The sequence below is a fragment of the Condylostylus longicornis genome, unplaced genomic scaffold (genome assembly GCF_029603195.1).
Source record: "Condylostylus longicornis isolate FDR11 unplaced genomic scaffold, ASM2960319v2 ptg000031l, whole genome shotgun sequence".
NCBI lineage: Eukaryota > Metazoa > Arthropoda > Insecta > Diptera > Dolichopodidae > Condylostylus > Condylostylus longicornis.
The window spans coordinates 1028469-1053375 of record NW_026578000.1 but is presented as its reverse complement, the minus strand read 5'-3'; the positions used below and the strand labels follow the sequence as shown (position 1 = coordinate 1053375).

General features: G+C 25.2%; 2 protein-coding genes across 4 annotated transcripts in view; both read left to right on the top strand.

The window, feature by feature from the left end:
- LOC129608336 (1-phosphatidylinositol 4,5-bisphosphate phosphodiesterase classes I and II) overlaps window positions 1-24907 on the top strand; it is a 285565-nt gene that overhangs the window by 47252 nt on the left and 213406 nt on the right. The gene's annotated exons all lie outside the window — the stretch shown is intronic.
- LOC129608370 (lectizyme-like) lies at window positions 867-23968 on the top strand. The gene is made up of 6 exons (XM_055519854.1): window positions 867-942; window positions 9942-10016; window positions 19209-19345; window positions 19742-20017; window positions 20301-20796; window positions 23922-23968. Exons 1-6 carry the CDS (start codon window positions 867-869, stop codon window positions 23966-23968), a joined length of 1107 nt encoding a protein of 368 aa, XP_055375829.1.

The window sequence follows — 24907 nt, the reverse complement described above, 5'->3', positions numbered from 1 at the left end:
AATGAGGTAAAGATATATGAAGAATTTACTTGCAAATTGTTTTTCATATTGCTGTATACGGTAAAGTTAGAAAAATTAAAAATATTTTTTCTCTTCGAACTGGTTTCCTAGGCGGACGCTCGACCGACTGAGCGGGTATTAGATTTTTAAGGTTTTGGTGCATTCTCATGCTAAGTACACATATGTTTTAAAAATGTCGACGACAGAACTCACTAATTTGCTTTATTATTATCCAATTTTTCTTTTAATTAATTTTTATTTTAATCAAATTTTAAACTTCTACACGCTTTATAGTTTTTGCATAAAAAAAAAATATTTTTATTTCTGAACATTATTTATGAAGCTTTCAAATTTTTGTTGTTTTAAAACTATATTTGGAATTATTTTTGGAATTTTCTATGAATTATTCATGCCAAAGGTAACGTATATACAATTTTTTTTTTGTTCCAATTACTCATTTTTTGGGAAGTTTTCAAACTCAAAAGATTTTAGTTATAAATTTATAAAAAGTTTAAAAAAAAAACATTAAAGGTAAAAAAAACAGCGTTATATTAACTTGCAAATACTTTTTGAATATTTAAAAGAATTTTTTTATATTTCTTTATTTATGTATCATGTATGAGTATGTGTATATATTTGTACGTAATAAAAACTTTAAATATATTTTACAAATGTTGCACAAATTTAATTTTATTTCATTTTTTTTTTTAATATTTTGTTTTTTCATTTTAAATTCATAAAAAGAACGACGTCATACCTTACGACTATTACTTATTTATTAATGTACAATACTGAATGTACAAGGTGCTTCAATAAGGTGGGAAATAATTTCAGGAATGATTTTTTGATTAGTTTCCAGAAAAAAAATGGATGGACCCCCTCAAATGGGTCCAGGGTATATAATAGGTCTTACTGGCAAAACTATGAAAGATAGAGGAAAATGTAACTTTTTACTCTTTTTATAGCGCAAATAAAAAAAATTTTAATTTTGACCGAATTATTTCGATAACTATGGCTCAAATCTAATTAATTGTAAGATCGAAAATAAAGAACAATCGATCTGAACGTGTAAAACAAGCCTTCAATAGTCAACAGGCTGTAACTCGAAAACGAGTATACTTGCATTCCTTCTCTGAGGAATTTTGAACGTTGCAAATTTTTTGCTGGAAATTGCTCAAAGAATTCTTTGATTAATCATCCCTTAAAATATTTTGTCACCTTATGCGAAACGCTCTGTATTTCGGAAAGTGAAGTGCAAAGATATGCTAAAAAACAAATTTTTGAAAATATATTTTTTTTGCACCAATACAAATTTCAAACGGTCGTCTTTTTGAGGTATAAATTTCAGTGCTGTGCGTGTATAAGTTTGCGAGATCGGTGTGATTGAAATACATAGGTTAAGTGCAAGGTCAAAATATAACAAAAAAAGAATAAATGCTTATTTAGAATGTTTTTATTACAAAAACGTATTATGATGATGAAACACAAATTTTCTAAGTAAATCTATTGGTATTAGGAATCTTAACACTATTAGCCATTATTAAGTTCAATGACTTTATAAATTATGTAGCGGTATTTTAATTAACTGGGTTCTTTACGTAAATTTTCAAGGAACTATCAGAACGCTCCTTTGTAAAATTTTAAATTGGTTACTTAGCATATCTTTGCACTACACCATCGAAATGTTGTATGTATGTTTATATAAGGTAATAAAATTATATATACAGAATTATTTTCTGTATATTTTATTACGAGTTTTCACAAGTTTACGAAAAAATAAATTTAAGATTCATAAACTAAATGCGTTTTGTTACTTAAAATATAAAACATTTTTTCAAAAGCAAATTTATTCTGTAAAATTTATTTTAATTTTTTTTTTTTTTATTTTTTCATTTTTTCATTTGCATTTATCGTACATACTTTAAAATTTACTTAAATTTATATATAAATCGGAGAGTATAAATCAAAAATTTATATAAGGTGTGAGAAAATATAAAATGTACAGTAATAAAGTATGAGAATTTTCAATACATATATGTATATAGTATAGGGTTGTATTGAGAGATGGTATTTATGCATACTTGGTGCTGTCATTAAATTATTTGGAATATCCTTTGGGGCCTACATTATAATATTAAAAATTCCCCAAAAAAAAAAAATATAAAGTAATTATTTAAACTATACTACAAATTAGTTTTATTTGACAGGATAATCTTAAGTCAATTAAATTTCAAATATAATATCAAGGGGTACGCCAATTAAATTTTAAATGAATAAATTTTAATAATAAATTTGATTATCAGGGGGTAGGATAGCACGATATTTGTTGTAAAGAAGCTCTCTCCAACTCATCCGATGTATGAAAATCAATTGATTTTCAAGTGGTATAAAACGAATTGAGCAGATGTATTTCCTCTGTACTATAAGATATTTTTGCAAATTAATCATATTATCTTAAATAAACTTTGAAAATAGATTGAATATTTTATAGCAATAATATGTAATTTTCGCTAATTCTACCCTCCTCTCTAATTCTTCTCAGCGTGTCTCTTCTTATCTGCCATTGTACTTAAATCAATTTCTTTTTTTAGTGCGCCCGCGTTGAACGAATTTTTTTTTAATAGTACTACTTAGAGAATAACTTTTTTGAATTGTTGAATTCAATCATTGAGGTATTTTAAAAGTGTTTTTCTTATATTTTAAGGAATTCACCTTAATTTTTCTAAGTGCACTGTGGTACTAAATATTTATTTCAGAAACACATACAATTACATGTAAAAAAGTGTATTTTTTGAATAAAAAATGAAATTTTCCAATAAAATTGTTAAAAAATTAATGACAAAGAAAATTTTTACTATATCCAAACTAACTTTTTAATAAGGGAGGGATTGAAAGTTTTCTGTTATCTAAAATTACTTTTTCTCCCAAAAGTTAAATATAAAAATTTATAAATCGAGTATATAGGGAACTCCTTTGCATATCAATTCATATTTTCTTGTACCCTGCTCTTATTCTAAAATATAACACTTTTTATATTTAATTTTTATTTAACTAAGTTTGTTTTTTTGTTCGAAAAGATGGAGGAGGATAAGAGATTGATTTTTTTTAATAAATATTTTTCTTTTAACTTTTACTTAATTTTTTTTATTATTAAATGTGAAAATACTTATATTTTTTTTATTCTTTTAGTTTTTGATAATTTGTTTTCCATTTTTGAATTGATATTGAATACAAATTTACTTGTTAAGTAAAAGTATACACAGATTTTTTCACGGTAGATCCATACGGAGATACGGTAGTCAATGTAAAATTTTTGAATAGGGATCACAGATAAGGAGTGAGAACGCAAGTTGAAAATATCAAAGTAATGATTGCCAACTAGAACATTCCCGTGAAACTAAATGAATATAGGATGACAAGAAGCCTCTCCTGTCATTTATAGTTTAAAATAAAAGCGTATTCATTTAAAAATGTAAAAATGAGGTTACCCCTAAAAAAAATGAGTTATTGTGAAAGAAAATCGAGCTATCATTTTCGGTGATTATAGCGACTTCTGTTTACTTAAGAAGAAAAGCAAATTAATACAATAAGTATTTAACAAAAACTCGTAGTTTCAGGATTTCTCGGTTAATACCTATCTAGCTAATATCTTAAAAAGATACGAGCGGGCGGGTGGGCAGGCGATGCAGGTATTGTAAGTAAAATTTTTTTGTGAAAAAATAGGATTTTTTTCGAGAAATTCACTCCGCCCGAAAGTTTATCTTATTTATTAGAAAGTTGGGTCTCAAAGAAATTTAGAGAAGAAGGAAGCACAATAGATTCTTTTAGTACATGGTTAATATATTTGTTATTGTTATACGAAAATTTTGCGAACAAAAATCTAACAGCAATGGAAAAAGTAAAAAAATTAAAAATTTTTTTATTATTTTTGTTTTTATAGGAACTGTTGTTTATTGCAGCTTTGTAGTTTCTTTGACGCGTTTATTTTTTCGATAATATATGTACGTAGGTGTATTATTTTTTAAATTTTATTCTTTTCACTGTTATCTCTTTTTTTTCTGAGTTTCTTGACTTAAATGTTGTTTCTTGGTAATAATATGAATTAAAAAAAGCAAAAAAAAAAAAATACTCTTGTAAAAATTCTGCGGAAAAAATTTCTGTATTGAGAATTTTTTATTAAAAATAAATTGCAAAAATAAAAAATGTGAGAAAATGAAATTTTTCTTATTTGCTTGTTTTTATAACCGTATCAGCGTATGTTCGAAGGGTATTATAAATTTGCCTTACTGTTTCTTACGCTAAGAAATAAATGACTAAGTTATAGATATACACAAGTGTACGTTTTTGATTAGCATTGAGTTCTGAATGGATTTACACAAGCGTGTTCGTCTGCCCGTTCGCCCCGAACGATAATCCACAAATTATTTGAGCTTAAATTTCATAAATGAGCTGTAATAGTAAATGTCGGAATTGGATACAAATCAAAATCATATCTCAGAAATTATTGAAGCTATAATATCGAAATTTTACAAAAGCAAATATAATATTAGAGCTATTATATGTTATAAAAATCACAGAAATTTCTTGACTTCTTGCGAAAGCTGTTGTACAACTTCAATATCTATTTGGTCATACTTTACTAAAATTAATATGGTAAAACAGTAACTATTAATTCTATGCGAACGTATTTTTGGAAGAGTGTTATAAATTTACCAATAGGATAACAAGTTCCTATGAATATCATGGAGTTAACATGATCAACTCTATTTTTCTGGTTTTTTTTTTTTAATATTAAATATTCAGAAATTGAATTGATTGTTTGTTGTGAAAAGAAATCGAATTTTATTTTGAATGATATTTCAAGAGGCGCGCATTATACTGTTCTTAAAAATATATGTATATATGTACATACAATTGATTTAATTAAATGTAATATCAGCCATATTATAAATGATTTTATAAATACATATGAAAAAAATATTAAAATCGAATTAATAATTGTCTACAGGAAATTTTTAATTTGTAATTAACTTTAATAAATTTCCAGAATTTCACTAATATAGCAGGGTTTTTGTTTGGTTTATGTATCAAAGATTACTTTAAATCTTTGATTAAATAATGTACCTACATATATACATAATAATTTTTGATTTATAGAGAATTATACAAAATTTTATTAAATAAAATTCATTTTATTGTAATAAATCATTTTAATTAATGAAACATTAATTATTTCGGCAACATATATTAATACATAATATCTAGTAATAGTAATAATTTATGATTATGCTTACAGTCATTATATAATTCATTTTTATGAATTTCTATGTATTTGCTTATATAATTAAATTTTAAGTTTAATTAAAATGAAAATGAAAATTGGAATTATAGGTTATCAACATTAATTTAAATCTATAAATTACAAGTATATTGATATTAAGTAAAATTTTAGTATAAATGTACTTGCTTAACTTGCTTGACGTGTTTGTCGCAGGTAGATATTTAATTGAAGTGGCACAATACATTTTAGGATGTTGTTGAAATCTGTGTAGTGAATTCCCATTTTATATATAAATTTAAATGTGGCGGATGCACAATGGACTAGAAAACTTTTCGACTCGCTATTGTCAAAGGTCTATTAGGTGCGGTGCCAGAAACTCGTAAACAAGTCCGTTTTCTTTGATAGAAAGGAAACCTAACAATTTCAAAATATATGTTTTATCTGAAAAAAGTTTTGACCAATCAGCCCATCTCCCTGTTTATGGGGCAACAAGGACATGTGCGCTCGGTAGTTCGAAGGCATAACAACGCAGAACAGGTTTATATCAAAAAATATGCAAAGTGCCCCTATGTTTGGCAGATAAAAAACTGCCTCGAAATAAAATAAAATAAAATTTAAATGCAACATTTAGAAAAAGTAATATGCGTACCGGATTAGTGGTAAACTGAGTACTTATGATTGTCATTATATAAATTTTTTCCCAGAAAATTGTATAATTGTTTTCAGATTTTATTTTTATAACACAATTAAGAAAAAAAAATTATTCAAAATTTTCATTGTTTTATTATTAATTACAAAAAATTGTTTTTGCCAAATAGTTACAATGCATTTGTACTATACAATCAAATATCTGACCTTATAAAATTACAATAATTTATATTGTTTATGCATACATACATATATATCCATATATATACATATTTATACAGTATGCGATTCCTTTTATATTTTATTTTATTATTAATGGATTTTGATTTTGTAACAAATGTTTTTCGTTTTCAATTTTGTAAAAATATTAATGTTATTTAAAACAAATTTCTGTATAACAATAATAGAAATGTTATACATATTTTATACCAATAACATATAATATATATTATTATATATATTATTAGTATATAATATTAGTATATGTACCAGTAAACAATTATTAATATTTGAAATATATATAGGTTGTCATTTAATATTACATTTTCAATTTTATTCAAGTATTATTATACTTTATATAACAATATTACATACTTGATTTTCGAATACGGAATTTAATTTGATTTAACTTCTTATATAATATATAATATTTTTGAAATCAAAATTAATTTAATTATTTGATTTATTATTGATTACATATACAAAACCAAAATCAAGATTAATAATTTTAGATTTCATTGTATACATTATTATAAATGAGTGCGTATATATATATATATATATAAGCTTTTATTTCGAATGATAATAATTAATAGTTTACATAAATTCCATTAAAAATAAGCACTTAAGAAAGAAAAATTCGTATATCTACTGCTAATACAAATTACTATACACACATATGTACATATATATAAAATGTGCGGTTACATGCTTATAATATATAGATAGAATTTTAAAATTAATGGTATATATATATACAGCTATTTTGTATATGTATATTCTATCATCAATTATAAATGAATATTATACATTTCAAGATAATGGATTTGTTCGTTCTCTTTTTTGTTTTTGTTTGTTTTTGAAAAGGTCACTTTTAATTTTTTTAAAATATTAGATATTCTAGTCTTTTGAATAAATGACCACTTAATGGTACATATATATACACATTTTACAATACAGTATTATAAATTTGAAAATTCAATTAAAAAATATTATTAAGAATTTAAAGGAAAAATCTATATCAAATTGAAATAAAGAGAAAAATTTTCAAATTTTAAAAATGGTTCATAAAAAAAATCGGGGGAAAAAATATTTTTTTTTTGTTAGTAATTAGCACTTTTACTTAATTTTTTAACTCCACCTACGAGTATATGAGAAAATAGTATATTTTCGTAATTTTTTTAAGAATGCCATGTGTCAACGAACAAGAATTAATTTAAGTTTACTTTCGTGATTCTTGCATCATTTAATTTTCAAAATTCTGCGGTAGTACTTTTTTAGCATGCCGGATTTTTTTGCTTACACAATTTGCTGACATTGTTGATTCTATTATCCTGTCGAAATAGGGATAAGTGTAATTTTACCTACAATAAGTTGTTGCAAATATAATAGTAGCTACCCGAAACGGTGTAGCCATTAAAATTAAAATGTTTAGAATATAAGTAAAACGTAATTGGACACATCTTTAGAAAATTTGTTGTTAATATTTCTATTAGCTTTTGAAATTTTTAGAAAAACCTCTTTGACAGTTACCCGAACCCGTTGTCCGAATTGATTCAATTACAATAGTTATCATGAGATAGAATAGACCTACATGTCTGAATCAACGCCTAATTTTACGCCGAGCAAGAATATACTTACATTTCTATACCGGAGACGACTCTTTCAAGTGGTTACAAACTCTATACCAAAGTAAATATACCCTTCAGGAAGGTGCAGACTATAAAAGATAAGTTCATTTCAGTTAAACCGTTAATTTATAAAATTTTTCTTTTTAAATTTATTTTGGTCTCTTATTCGTTTTTTTTTTTAGGTTACTGAAATATCTTTATCCTTTTTATTTTTAATTTTATCGAAGAGAGAAGAGAATTTTCTTATCGCATATTATTGGAATTATTTTATGATTTCACCCCTCATTTGGTTTTTTTTTTTAAATTTACATATGTGTGTGTGTAGGAAAATTTAAATTTAAAGCTTTTGTTAATATTATTGAGAATATTAAGTTAATAAGCATTTTGTCAATTTGGGCCCCTAGAAATATGCAATTTTAATTAACTTCTAAAACATCTTGTTTTCCTTCTCATTCCTATTACTTAACAACAAATTTAGCTAAAAAGTAAACTAAACCATATAATGTAGAAAATTATTTATAAAGAGAGCAAGTCCTATTAAAATATTTATTTATTTTATATCCTAGTTATTCCCGTAGGGAACATACGACTTCAACAAAGCCTCTCCAGTTTTCTCTGTTCTGTGCAAGTCTCTTCAGCTTATCTTGCCTGTTCGTTCTATTTCTTTCTGCACACTTCTTTTCGAAATCTCTTTTGTTCTTCCCACATTTCTTCGACCATGAATATTTATAAGCTCTTTTAAATCATAATTTTTTATCTTTTGTTTTGAAAAACTTTAAGTTTACTTATTAAATATTTGACACAATCATAAAATATTGGGGCAGCGTATAGAATATGTTGGTATGAATGCGACGTTGTATAATCCAACTGATTTTTTTTGGAGTTGTTACATTTTTAAGGGGGATGATATATTTTTGCTAACCCTGGCAAAAAAAAACCTGGAAAGAAAAAGTAAAAATATCTTCTTTTAATATATTTTTTTATATACTTCACATACTTATAAGGTCTATATGGATGATATGTAAAAATACACACATAATACAAAAAAAAAATCATCTTTACATACCTATAAAACCTAAGATAAAATTTCATATCCATTTTTTATAATATTGAAATCATTGCCAGTTATTTAGGTCTTTTTTTTTCTTATTTTAATATAGCTTTGCTTATTTCTTTTATGCTTAAAATTCTGCTACTTATTCCACTATATACATATATTTAATCAACCATACATAACATGTAATACATATTTATATATTTATCATGCATATCATGAATGTAGATTCCGCAAATTTTCTTTTACATAATGGAAAACGTTATAGTATTATACATATATATATTCATATACAAATTATGTTTTTGTAATATATATTTGCGAGAACCTAATGGTCGCAATGATGAAAAGCTTTAAAAAAAGATTTCCTTTAAAAGTCTTTACCACATTTCTCTATACACCATTTAGCTTTTAATATTATGCATACATTTTTAAACAAGTGAGATTGAAAATTGAATCAATATTTTTAGTATAGTAGCTGTATAGCACTAGCACCTTCTACTCTCATATGAGAAAACAAAAAAAAGAGTCGGTGAAAAAGTTAAGAAGAAACTGTTAGGTGTGAGAGATGAAGAGAATGTTATTAGGAGAACAGAGAAACTAAAAAAAAAATTACGATATAACATAAAATATTAAAGTATAGAATACGAAATGGAAAAATATAATAAACAAAATGAAATAGAAGAGAGAAAAAGGGATGAAAATGATTGAATCTCAGTAAACACTCGCTCCAAAATATCATACATAATAATACAAGTATGTATGTATGTATGTTAATATATAAAAATGAAATTTTCTTCCTTAAGGTTTTCTCTGTTTTATTTTATTTTTTTATTTTGAACAATAAGAAAAAAATTTTTTTATATGGAAATAAGTATGTGTGTATGTACAAAATCTATATGTCACTATAATACATATATTTCGAATATAGAGAATATATCGTGACGTTTATTGAGATGAGGAAGAGAGGCTATACGAGAAAAGGACTCAATTCTAAGAAAATTTTCTTCCATCTGATAGATTTTTATTTTTATATGCTTAATTTACATATATTCATATATACTCTTTTATTTTATACGTATACAATTTTGTTTTTGTATAATTTTAGATATTATATCACAGATTCTTAGCTTTATGAAAAATGTCATGTCAAAAATTATATTAGCTGCATATGGTATTACGAGTATGAGTATACCGGAAAAAAAAAACAATTTATGTTTTAAAGTTACCAGTTGAATTTTAAGTTGTATATATACACATACACATATTTATGTATTAAATTTTGAATTTACTACAAAATGCTAGTATTACAGTTTATTTGTAAGTATTGACAGTGGTTAAATTCGTTGGGGTCCATTTAAAGCTCGTAAGCAAGATTTGAATTGAAAATTGTCTGTTTTATTTCCTGGACACAGTAACATACACGGGAATTATTAGAATGCGAGCTCTATTATTTGAAAAAAAAAAGAAACAGTGGGCTGTACAATTTTTCAAGTGTCATTCGAAAATGTTCTTCTGTTATTGCAAAAAATGAAATTTTTTTTGAAACAGGAGCTTCAATTTGCACAATTCATGTTCACAGTTTCACGTATACAGTATTGGATTTTGTTTGATATCTCTCCACTAGCTGTTACACGAGAACTGTGTCTCAAGTGAAATTTTGCTTATAATTAAAATTTACTCTAGATTAATTTCATATATTATGGTAATCTTTATTTCACATACAAACACAAATATTGTAAATTTTTTTACGAATGGCATTACAAAATTATTTAAACATACTCGTATACATATATGTATATATATATATTGTATAATAAAGGATCACACATATTTTTCATGTTCTAATAGAAGAATAGAATCACAAAAATGGAAAAAAAAAAATGAGAAAAAAAAAATATCAAAAAAAAATTTGATGATGATGACGATAAAAATAATAAGAAAAATCCATTACACTCGAATGACTTGATGATGGATTCTCATTCATCCAAAGATTACCCAACAAAAATATCAAACAAAAGAAGCAGGAGCGAAAATAAAAAAATAAAAATCAGTTATTTTGTCTTTACTGTCAAATGCAAACATATACAAACATATTTAGCACATAAAATATTTTTTCTTATTGTTTGCATACCATTATTTTCTATAAATACAAACAAAGAAGCCGGATAGGTCGTTCTAGCCTCTAACCATTTGTACACAATGGAAATATTTTTCTTTCAATTTTCGTTTAGTTTTTGTTTTGTTAAAGAAATACAAAAGAGAAAGGATAAAAAATTGTCCTTTAATTTTTTTTTTTGTTTTTTTTTTGTTTTTTTTTTTATATCTGTTAAGTTATCCTTTTATTTTATGAAGTCACAAAATATTTCATTATGAAAATTTGTAATTGAATGTGAAAAATTTTGAATGGCAATGTAAGAATGGAAAAATTTCAAAGTCAAGGTAATAAAAATTTTTTTTGTTTTTTTTTTTTTTTATAATTAAGAATATTATTTTTAAATCTATTGCAAAATTATTTAAAATTAAAATTATATGAATTAAATTATTTTAGTATATATAAGGCATTTATTCGCTTTCTGGTTTTTAGAAATAGAATATTTTATTAAGGGAGAAAAGAGAGGAGAATAATTTCTTCGATTTTGAGGTGAATATAAGAGAAATGTAATGATGTAGTGAAAATATTAAAAATAAAAACGGTATTGAAATATTCTGGTGCTTAAAATAAATATTGATTTGTGGATAAGGCAGATTTTTATAGGGGTCTTGAACCCAAATCAAGAAGAAATGTGACATAAATTTGTTATTCTTGTTGATGAATTTAGCTATAATTATTTTGACGAAATTTTAATTTTAATTAGATTAAATAGTATACCAGATATTAGATTATGTAGTTTGTGTTTCGTTCCAGCCTAATCGACCATAGCAACACTCATTTGAAATATAGGATTTAGTGTTTAATTACGTACGGAAAAATTTTATTAAATAATACCAATGCTATTTTTCTTGCCATATTATTTTTCTACAATGTTCAATTGTAGTTGTTTTGCTAATATCCTAATCGATACTAGTTATGTATGGGATTCTTTCAGTTGAAGGCATTATTTGTGAAAATTAATCGACTGAAATATTTAAAATTTTTTAGATAACTATATACATATTAATTGAATTGACTATGGTTCTGTTAAATGCTATAAAAAGCATAATATATACTTAATATAATTTTTCATAATTTATTGCTTTCTCTCTCATGACTGGTATTAAATATACTATAAAACAAGAAAAAAAATTTCAAATAGAATAGGAATGGTTCTAAGAAAAATTTTTTTCAAAATACGCTGTCTAGGAGCTGTTCCTAAGATTTTTGATGATTGTCTTAAATTTAAGCATTTAACTGCATTATGTTAATTGTCATATTATTTTTGGTTCTTTACTAACGAAACTTAATATAGTGGGATTGTGTTTAAGAACATATTGCTTCCTTATAACTATTTTTTAAACCAAAAATCTTCATTAAGAATGAAAAAAAGATAATTATAAAAATTTTTTTTTAAATAAATCTCAAAAAGAGTTGAAAAAGAAAAAAAACGATTAATAAAATTGAAAAACAAAGAATTTTAATATTTTGCATATCTGCAGGCGCTTTTCGTTTTTTCTTACTTTTTTAATTTTTTGTTCAGTCTCACTTTTGTTTAAAGTGTTTTCAATTTATCACCTCATTCATACCACTATAGTTCTCTTTAAAAAAAATAATCATAATTTAAAATTAAAAAAATGGAATCACTTAAAGCAGAGAGAGAGAGAGAGGAATAAAAAAAATCTTTCTTTTTTTTTGATTTCTTTTAGAAAAAAATATAAAAATACATAAATATAATTTTTTAGTGTGAACAAAATTAAACAGTCCAAATCTAAATTCCATAATTTTTCTACATCATTTTGTTTTTAACCATTCCTTGAAAAAACGAACATTCTAATTATGTTCTCTTCTTCATATAATTTGCGTATTTTTTTTTTTTTTTTGTTGAATTTCAAATAAAAATCAACCTCTGTGCATAATAAAAATTCTCTTCACCTCCTCGTTTTCTTTTCAATATTTTCGTGCCTTGTCTAAACTTAAAAATTTTATAAAATTCTATACAGCTAGAAGAATATGGAGACTATGGGGGAGTAAAAAATGAGAGAACATTTTAATTTTATAGGAAAATGCCCAAAAATTAAAATAAGCATAAAAAATTTAATAAAAAAAAAAAAAATATTCGAATAAAAATTTTGTATGACTTGTTTGAGGGGGTTGGTTGGAGGTAAACTTGGTTGGCACGTATATCCTTAGGTAAATTAGAATATTAAAAATTCAATAGAGTCACTCCAATAAGGATATTTGTGTATATTTTATGCTCTTTATGTGTGTACCATCTTTTAAAGAACATAGAGGCAGGAAACAAAAAGAGAATTTTTTTTTTCATTTCGTTATTTTATGACTGAAGATGCTTCAATTTGCATAAATTCAAAAGCAATTCATTTTAATTTTGATTTTTTAGTCAAAATTTCTTTTTTGTTTATGTATTCATTAATCATTATACCGTGTACGTATATGTGTATGTAACTTTTCTTTTTAGATCCTTTTTTTTATCTTATCTAAAATGCAAGAGAGAAAATAAACGTGCATAGTAAAAAGAAAAAGAAAAAGAAGGAAAATTATAATTCTTCAAATTTTTTATTTTTCTTTTAGTGTATGTGTGAATGTATGTGTGTGTGTATATTTATATATTGTGTTTGTAATATTATTAGACTATTTAATATTTTTAAATGCATTTTTTTGACGATTCAATCGGTAATGTGAAAAAAATGTTTTTTTATTTGTTTCTAATTTGCATATTTACCGGGTCTTTCAGAATTTTTCAATTGTTTTTATTGAGAATGATAGATTCAAAGACATTTTTTTAACAAAACTATATTTTTGGAGTTGCAATGCGCGTTCGAAAATGAATAAACATATTAGCACAAAAAATTTTCAACTAGAATTAGTGAAAATTACAAAGATTGTTGAATGAAAAAGAATGAAATTATTTGCATATTTTTAGGAGGAATGTGCTTAAATTAATTTTGATTTGATTTGTGATTACAAGTAAGGGAGGCTGAGAATAGGTTTATTTTATTTATTCTTATACTAAGATTGGAAGCAATAATAATATTGAAACAATAATTTTAGAAGCAAAAAGAATTATAGATTTGAAACTCGATTGAAAACAAGTGTTAACAGCTCCCATAACAGTATTGCAAAAGAGTAAGTTTGAAAATCGGTCTCATAGAAAGTCTAGATTTTGTGAAATCGTTCAATAACGTACATATCTCCCTTAAGTCTTCACATTTGAAAAAAAAATTATTACAATAAAGGTGCAAATTAGGATTCAGGGGATATTTTCCAATTTTCATATTAAAGCTTTTGTTAATAATTCCCGAATTTTTGTGTTTATTTTTCAAATTTTATTGTCGAAACTTTCCTGGATCCAAAGGCGAGTTTTTCAAAATTTTCTTAAAATTATTCATTTAAACTTATTTTAGTCGCATTTTCAAAAAATTTGCATATTTATAATTCATTTTATGAAAAGACGCTTTGTATGCGCTTATCGTAACTCATGTTCTTATGAAAATTGATATTTTGTCTATATAAAATATAATTTATTTGTTTGCACATTTCCAGATGCTTTCCTAAAATTCTCTGTACTTTGCATAAAAAAAGGAAGTTTAAGAAAAAAATTTACCAATAAAAAGATGAAAATCTTTTCTACACAATCTTCTATAAAACTATAAAATTTATCAAAAAAAAAAAATTGAACTTTTATAGATGGTAAACGTTTTCCAAATCGATCTCAAAAGCATGCTCGTATAAGGATAAATTCGATTTCTTCCTTCATTCTACTATTTCAGTAGTATGGAATAATTTAATTTAATCAATTCAGATTTGATTCAGTCTATTGATTTGAAATTTTATAGAGTAGGTACATAATAAAGAAAAAAAGGTGGGCGTATAAAGGTAAAATTATTAAGAAAACAATAAAAATTGATGCATTTGCAATATTTCCGGACCGGAAATTGATGTATTTTTTCCTCTTGTTTGTCTGCTTTTTTTGCTTTTTTTCAGCAATATTGTTTATATGTATATGTATTGTATGTATAGAATGTAAATACTATTACAGTTTTAAGAAATTTTTTTACAATTTTTGCAATACTTTTTTTTTAATAATCTTCACCTGATATTTAAATTTTCTACACAATTTTATTCAAATGAAATGCAAAAAAATTATTAATAAAATAAATTGAATTTTAATTTTTTTTTTGTTATTTATAAAAAAAAATTAATTCTTTAATACCATATATTTTATTGAATGTTGTTTTTTATTTGAAGTTAGTTTAAGATAACAAAATTCAATTGAAATTTTAATGGGAAAGGAATTTATTTTTAATAGGAAAGATTTTTTATTGATTATGGGTATGTGAACAAATTGAAATTATTTTTAAATTGAATAATTTATTAATCAATTATTTGATCTTTCTGTTGAAAAATGATAATTTTATGGAGAAACTGTGAAGGACAAACGAATGGCGTACAAAATAGGAATTGCATTTAAATATAAAAATTTTTTAAAAGGTCTCCTGATTTTCAAGGAAAGTTGTCTTTTAACTGAGTTATAAAGATAAGAAAAAATTAAATAAAATTTATAGTTTTCATTTATAATTTGAACATGGTGAAATCCATTAAATTTTGATACTCGTACAGCATTATTAACGTTTGTGTGATATCCAAAACATCAGTATACTACATTCGTACACCCAACATAGCCGGCTATGCATGAGCATTCTTAAAGAAAACATATGGAAGTAGGAAAGATATTTCAAATAAAGCATAGCATCCTATAGCAATATAGAAAAAGGTTTTTTTAATCGAATCGAATTCTGACTGTGAAAAAGGTTTTGGCACTGTTTTCTGAGCATAAATGGTAATTTGTATCAAATTCTACCAGATCCATTCACACATGGTAAATTAAATTTATTTGGTATTTTTATTTCCGATTTTAATTTTTATACCAGCACTGGTATAAAAAAGGTTGGCCTGTCTGGGCGCCGCTCGGCCCTGAGGACCTAGCCGACGGTAGCGCTTGTGGGAATGCTGGTACATGTTCCTTTACATTTGCTTGTTGGTGGCGTTTCTGCGGCCAAGGCTACAAGACTGAGGCTCTCAGAATATATAGGAAGTGGGTTGGATGGGGAGCTCCTGGAGGCATTGGAGTTCTTAATCAAGACGATTAAATGCGAGAGGAGCTTACAGATAATAATACCTGAAAGGGAGTTATAGTCTCCTTGCCGGCTCAGGCGTCCGGGTGCCGGGTGCTGATGTATACGGCCGCAATTATAGGTTCTTTGCGCCTTTGGGCGAAACTCCCTCCGTTTTTTAGGCGGAGGTCTTCGCCATCGAGCCATGTGCTATGCGATGGTTGCACGACGGCTCGCGGAAATTTTCCAACTTAATAGTTTCCGAAAGCCAGGCTGCTTTGGCGGCACTGAAATCATCAACTTTTATTTTGAAGTTAGTTTCGAGTTGCTTCCACAATCTGGAAAAACTGAGTGTGAATAACAAAGTCACTCTTATGTGGGCTTATGACCATACAGGAATACCTGGAAATGAAGAGACCGATCACCTGGCGCAGTTGGGGGCAAATGCCTCCTTCATCGTACCTGGTCCAAGCGTGGGCCATCATATGGGGTGTCTTGAACAAGTCGTGGCTGCCTGACATTGTAAGACGGAGACGCTTTTCAGTGAGGGTTCTGTCGTGGTTTGTCACTGGACATGGGCCCTTTAACTCATTTTTAAAAAAAATTGGCAGATAAAGTACGCAGCGATGTAGATTCTGCGACCGGGGCTCTGAGAACTCCAGTTATGTCCTATTTGAGTGTAATGGCTTGGCCCGCTCTTGATACAGATTTCTCGGGGCCTTGGACTTGGATTCTCATAATTCAGTGTGCATGGCGAACCTATTAAAATTTATCGAGAGTTTTAATCTTGAGTTCTAATGATCTGGCGCTGGGATACAGAAAAGACCTGTATTGTCGAGGTGCTGGTTAAATTCGTCTCATACGTAACATAACACATAACATGTATATTAAAACTCAGTTAAAAAATTGAAAAACATACCCGGATTAGCGGGTGTCAGCAGAAGGAATTTGGTGCATTTTCAAAAATTTTAAGCATTTTAATTAAAATTCTTAAAAAGAATTAAAATACTATTGCATAAAAGAAATTATTTTTAAAAATAATTTCGATTCTATTTTTGGAAATAGTAATGATTTTCTTGTTAAATAAAATTATTTGTATGACATTGGTACCATATACCAAATATTTCTAATGACAGACAATGTTGTTGTAAGTTTTGTAGATTTTGAAGGTTTTTTTTTAATGGTTCAATCATTTTGGTATCTATATATAGTGTTGTTAAATAAAAATTATTTTTAAGAACTATTAAATATTTTCATTTTAACTATAATTTTTTGGGACTCCTTTAACAAACAAATTTTTGCAATAATAATAAAATGCAATTGCACCAAAAAAAAAAATTAAAATATTTTATTTTAAAAATTTCAAATGGTTAAAAACACTTTTTCGTTTGAAAACGTTTTTATTACTTCCAAGAATTTCCGCTGTACACAAGAATAACAATTTTAAAATGTACATATATAGTGAGAGAAATAATGAAGATTCTTTGGAAAATTTTATAGAATTATTTTAATGTTTTTAAGAATAATAAAATAGTTGAACTTAATATATATTGTGACGTGTTAAAAGAATTAAAATTTATGATTCACAATTGTATATAAATCTACAAATACTTATACTTATACTATATACACGTTAATATGTACATATATATAAGTGAAAAATATTTAACTTTATGTAAAATCAATTCAATATAATTTTTTTAAGTTTAATTTTAAATTATAGATGAATATTTAAAAAAAAAATATTTTAATTTAAGACTTTATAACTTTGAAGAAAACTTGATAAAAATTGATTTTATGCATTATACAATTTAGTATTTTACTATAATAGTAAATAAAATGATGAAATGAAACCAGTCTGGTTTATCATTATTTGTGTTTATTTAAACTTGTTCCAAATAATTTCTTTTGAGGTTATTTTAATGAAGGTTATTTAATGATGTTGATTTTAAAGACCGCCATATTAATTCATTAATAGAAAATTGAAATTTGAAAAATTAGAAAATTAGTGTTTGTCACCTGCACATTTATTAAAAAAATTTCTATATAAAAATTTTCATTTCAAAAATTAAAAATTTTGACGTATATACTATAAAAATTTTTATTGTCTGTCTGATTAAGAAAAATTTAAAATTTATTAAAAATTAAAAATTTTTAAATTTTAATTTTTTTATTTGTTATAATATTATTATTATATTAATTAATTGTTATAATTATAGCAAATACAAAAGGCTACCACTATAAAATCATTCTAAAAATTTTTTTCAAAAATATTGCATACTTATAGGTGCAGTTTTATGAATATGTACAACAATATCAATATGATGATATTAAAAATGTTAATTTTTTTTTTAATTATAATAAATACAAAAGGCTAGCACTCTAAAATCATTCTAATAAGTTTTTCAAAAATATTGCATACTTATAGGTGCAATTTTATAAATATCGATAACAAAATCAATATCAGTGTTAATGATATTTTCAAATAAAATATATTTTTTACAATAAATAATTTTGCAATATATTTGTTGAACTATTGTGTAAACGATAAAATTTTTGTATTTAACTTAAAAGAAAACAACAAAAGAAAAAAACGACATTTGTTTGCATTCTTTATATTTTGTTCTGATCAACAACACTTCATTTTAATTTCAGTACCTATAAAATACACACTATACTCATAAATTGTTTATTTTTTTGTTTTTGGTGTTTTTTAAATTGTTTTTTCTCTAGTGTATTTACAATCAGCCCGCATATGCAATTAATTTTCGACAGTACAATAATGATAAGCTTTTAATTTAAAAACATTTTATAAACTATTTATATATATTCGTATATGTACATATATATATATACATCCGATTGTACACAAATATATTTGAATAAATATTATCGCACATATACAATATAAAAACATTATTACTTAATTTTTGAATTTTAGTTGAAAATAAAATTTTCACTATGAAACGATTCTGTACACAACGATTTTTTATCGTAAAAAATTTTCCACAAATTTTATTTCATTTTATAATTTTATTTTTATTAATTTTTAAAAACAATTCAATTTTAATATCAACACAAAAAAATACAAATAATTGTATTGAAGGACAATTGAAAATACAACAATTATTGTCATCATCTTTATTATCATTATCATCATCAGTATCAGTAGCAACATCAACATTAGCACCATCAGTACCATCAACAATATCATCATCAACATCATTATTATCATCTACAGTTGTATCATTACCATTTTTATTGGAATCATTGATTTTGCAATCGAATTTAAATAAAACAAGAAAAATATCAACAATTTTAAAATTTCCACAACAATTAAATACAAATCACAACGAATATAACAACAATAATAATAATAATAATAATAATAAGAAAAATCAACAAAATAATAATAATAATAAAAATAATAGTAATAATAATAGTAGTAATAATAATGGTAGCCATATTGTTAAAAATTTACCGTTATTCACAGAAAATAAAAAAACAAAATTACCAATAATAAAATTTAAAACAATTGAATCGAATTTATTAAAAGAACAAGTAAAAAATAATATTCAAATTGAAAATAATTTAAAACAATCAATAAAATCATTATCATCATCATCATTATTATCAAAGGTATCAACCTTACAATTATCGTCGTCATCAAATATATTACCATCAATATCAAAATCATCATTATCAGTATCAACCGCATCAATACGTATAATTGGCGGATCGGATGCCAAATTAAATGCTGCACCATTTATAGTATCCTTACAACGTGGTACATATGATACTGTTGGTTTAAATAAAAGTAAACATGGTTGTAGTGGATCTATAATTACAAAAAATGTAATATTGACAGCAGCTCATTGTCTCAAATCGAATAATTTAACTGATATTTATGCAATTGCTGGATTATATAAATTACAAGAATATAATAATAATAATGATAATAATAATAATATTTATTCTCCTGCTAATAGTAATTATTATTATTATAATGATACAAAAAATTATAATAACAGTAATAATAGCATAGTAAAAGAAAATATTTATAATTCAAAAACAAATAAAATATTAGTTAATTCAATCAATATTCATAATTATTATAATATCAAATGTAATAATAACAATATTAGTTGCAATATAAATAATAAAAAATATAATTAATGATAATAGTATGATACAAAAGAGACGTGTTAAATTTTATATACGTCATGAGAATTTTACAACATGGAATTATAGTGGTCCAAATGATATTGCATTATTATTTTTAGAAAAATCATTTGAATTAAATGAAAAAATATCAATAATAAAATTATCGAATACGAATGAACAAAATTCATTAGGTAGTATGGCAACACTTTATGGTTGGGGTAGTAAAAAAATAAATACGAATGGTATAAGAAAAGATCGTACAAATATATTACAAATGATAACAACAAATCTTTTGACATATGAAAAATGTCATAAATTATTACCAAATAATAAACGTTTACATTCAACAAATATTTGTACTGGAAATTTTAATCAACCAAGTATTGCATGTTTTGGTGATTCAGGTGGACCATTAGTACAAGAGAGTAATGATTTGAATGGTAATAAATTTATTATACAAATTGGTATTGTATCATGGGGTTATAGAATATGTGGATTAATATCAAAACCATCAATATATACATATACTGGTGCATTTTATAATTGGATCTGGTATAATATTGAAAAATATCAGAATGATAAAGAAATATAAATGAAATTTGTTATGTGTGTGTGTGTAGGTGTATTTTATGTACATTTATATTTGTATTTTTTTTTGTTCTGTTGCTACTGCTATATTATAAAATAATGTTAAATAAAATTTCAAATAAAAAAATTTTTCAGTAATAAAATTTTTGTAGCATAATATGTATTTGGAAAGAAGAGGGGTGGTTTCTAGTAACAAGAGTATCAAATCAATTGTTATTTTAATTCTATGAACTGTAATTGTATGTGCTATGAGTTTTGCTTTAATAATTTATTATAGGAAAATAAATAAAATTATTCAAAAACTGAGAAATAAATATTTTGTTATTGTTAATGTTATTGAATGTTACAAGTTGGTTGTCATGACATTTATTATATAATTTGCGTAAAGTATTCAATTTTGTGGAATATGAATTCACAAGCTCAGTTTGAACATTATAAATAGTAAGAGAGTGTGCGAATATAAGTAGAGAGTTGCTTTTAAAAAACTTGTGTTTATTCTTTTCATTCCATTCAAATGGCCGTTGCCGAACTGTAAATTCTTAATCTGTTTGTTATCATCGTTTATACTTGGTAAGATAAAGCCATCTTCTTGCGGTTGATGTCATTACTATTTTTTAATCTTCGGCGCCAATATGCTGGTATTTTGTTAATAGTTTTTTAATCATTCATTAATATAATGTTTTCGGTCTTTATTATACCCGTACGAACGTATGTTCGAAGGGTATACTAAATTTGCCTTACCGTTTGTAACGCTAAGAAATAACGGTCTTAGATATAGACTCAAGTGTATGTTTTTGATCAGCGTCAAATTCTGAGTTGATTTAGCTTTGTCTGTCCGTCCGTCCGAACGATAACTCAAAAACTAATGCTAAGTTCACCAAATTTTCACAAATGATTTATTGTAGTAAGTGCCAGAACCATATTTAAATTGGACGTGATCGGGGTACCGTTTCGGGTAGCTGCCATACAACTTCAAAATTTATTTGGCTATATCTCAGAAACTATAAAAGTTGTGGTATTGACATTTCACACAAACGAATATATTAGTAGGGCCGATGTGCTTGATAAAATTCGCTAAAACATACAACTTCAATAGTAGTTTGGCACAACCAGTATTTTGAAAAACACATAGTACTGAAATTTTGCATAAATTAATATAGTAATACGGCAACTTAAAGTCATAGTCTGCCCCATAGTTAGTTATGACACATTAGTTATTCGCACATAGGATAACGAATTCGTACGGGCATCACAGAGTTTTTAGTATTGCTTTAATAATCAACGACACTACACCATTGTTCTGTATAAACAAGATGAATTTTAAGTGTGAAATTTTATTTCAATATGATTGAATAATAGAAATAAGACATGGTACTTATAGAATGAGAACAATTTCAATTGAAATAATTTTTAAATAAATATTTTTTAATGGAAATATGCGTAATTTCATTTGAATTTTGTGGTAAGAGTTATACTACGCCATAGGCATCAAGGTCAATTCATCAACCCGGGTCGAAATTTTTCATAAACTGTTAAATTGTTTTTAAATTTTATGTAATGAGTTTAAATTCCAATTAATTGTTTACAATTCAAAAGTAATTTAATGCGGGTTTTAGTAAAAAAAAATCCAAATAATAACACTTAGGAAATTTTCGGTAAAGCGATTGAATAAATTTAACAGGTCCAATACAATTTAGAGATTATTTTATATGTTTGAGAAATTGGAGTTTCTATAGATCTTTTTAAACTGTTTTACAGATTGTGAAATTGTTACATAAAGAGCAATGTTACTTTAACGAATTTTTAAATAGAATTAGTAAAATTATTATGATTTTACTATATAGATATTCGAGAATCTTCTATGATGTTTGCTGTAGGAACATGCCTAAAATTATTCAAATATAAAAGAAACAAAATAATTAATTCTTTATTTTTTCATTCTCTTCTTATTGCAAAATATTTTTATCATAATTTGTATACGCATTAGTATACGCATACGCAAATATAATATATAAGTGTTATACGTACCTACGTACATGTACGTACACATGTAATCTTCCAAAAAATTATTAGACACGTGCCTCTTTTCATTCTAGTTGAATAACAAACACTTTTAAATTGTTAACGTCGTGATTTCTTCATTCTCATCTAAACTTATACTAAACGTATTATATATGATGTTATTATTATATTTTTTTTAACTTTCCACCAGACATAAAATGTAATATCCTTATAGAAAAAAGGATTTGTTTCTTTGCTTTTTTTTTTGATATTTTGTTGATTTTTATTTTGTAATTTTCTTGTTTACTGTAAACAAAATTTTATTCAAACACATAAACATTTGTACATTAAGATTTTTATTTTGGTTTGTGCGTAATGTGTGTCTATGTACATATGTATGTATGTACAAAATAATGTTTGAGTTAATAACTTTGTTTTGCTTATGCCATTTATTCAATAACAATAACAATAGTTTATTTATTTTTTGTTTTTTGCTCTCAAAATTTATTTATTCATGAAATTTTTTTTCAACGCCTTAAGATATGCAATATTTAAATACTTCAAAAATCTTATTTATTTTAATAATATTTGAGTGCGTGTTTTTAATCAAATCTAAAAAAAAAATATAGGTTGAATGAATGGCTATTAACAAATTTGTAAATTGTAGTCGGGATGCTGAAAGACTTCTGCTGTACTGCTTGCTGCTGTACTTTTAATGTTATGGAAACGTTTAATATTGTAGACTGTTAAATCTTAATAAAATTTTTAATGGAATTATTAAGATAAGCTGAAATTATTATGAAAAATTTTAATGCGGTTTAAAGTGAATTTCTGCAGTGTTTTTTTTTTTAATTTTTTGGAGGAATTTGAATATTTTATGAATAAAAATTTTGAGAAAAATCATTATGAATTTGTTTAATGGCAATTCCCTGAATCCAACAATACATTTAAGTTTTAAAATTTCTTTTTTTTTTTATTTTACGAGGAATTCAAATATTTTAAATTGTTGAAAATAAAATTTCTTGAAAAATTATCTATTTTTTATTCACAATATCAACAAGTACAGGCACAATTGATAAAGGAGTGAATGCTGCAGAGTACTCAAATATTTAAAATTATTTTGTATATAAAAAGGTTCTATTTATTAAAAAACAAGGGACAATAATATATAATTTTAAATTTAGTTTGAAAAATTATAATTGAAGGACAACTATGCTTTGTTTTATTATTTTTTTATTGTTTTCTTAGAAAAACAAATTCCAAGGATACAATTCAATTAAAAATTTTGTTTTTGTTTTGTTATTTTAAATAAATTGTTTTATAACATAATTTAGGTTTTTTTTGATATTTTTATGCTCCATGTCCATAATACATTTAAGGGGTATAATATACTGCCGAGTATCTGATCCACACTAAGTGAGGTAATACAATGGATTGAAAACAAACAAAGAGTGTAACCTGGTATGTACTCAATAGTGATATGCATAGGGATTTGAGTTTCCCCGAATTAAATGAAGAAATAAGGAACTGTGCTATGAAACGGCACTTCTCTTACGGAACATAGACACAAAAACACAATAGAGCAAAACTAATGGCTAGTTTGATTCTAGTTTTAGAAAGTTATGACCGGATCAGATTTTTATCTGTCGATGATTTTCAACACCCAGTATAAAAGAAAAACTTATATTTCAATCACTATTCCCGGGTTGTCTCTCTCTCTCTCTCTGCTGCCATTATCCAATTGTTGGATATAAAGCGATCACATGCTTAATTTTTTTTTTTGTATTCAGAGTCCTGCAACGATATTGCTGAATTGATCTCGATTACTTGCTAAATGGTTTAACTCCACAATTCAACTGATTTTTATCCAATTCCTAATATTTCTTGCTCATGATAATTGTTTCCTACCTACTTCTCTTTTTCCTTCGATTCTTCTGTGAACTATCGATTGTATAAGTTCATGTTTGTTATTGCGTATCAGATGTTCAAAATACGCAGTTTTTCTTTTTCTAACAAGCTGAAGCATTGTTCTTTCTGTACCCATATGTCTTA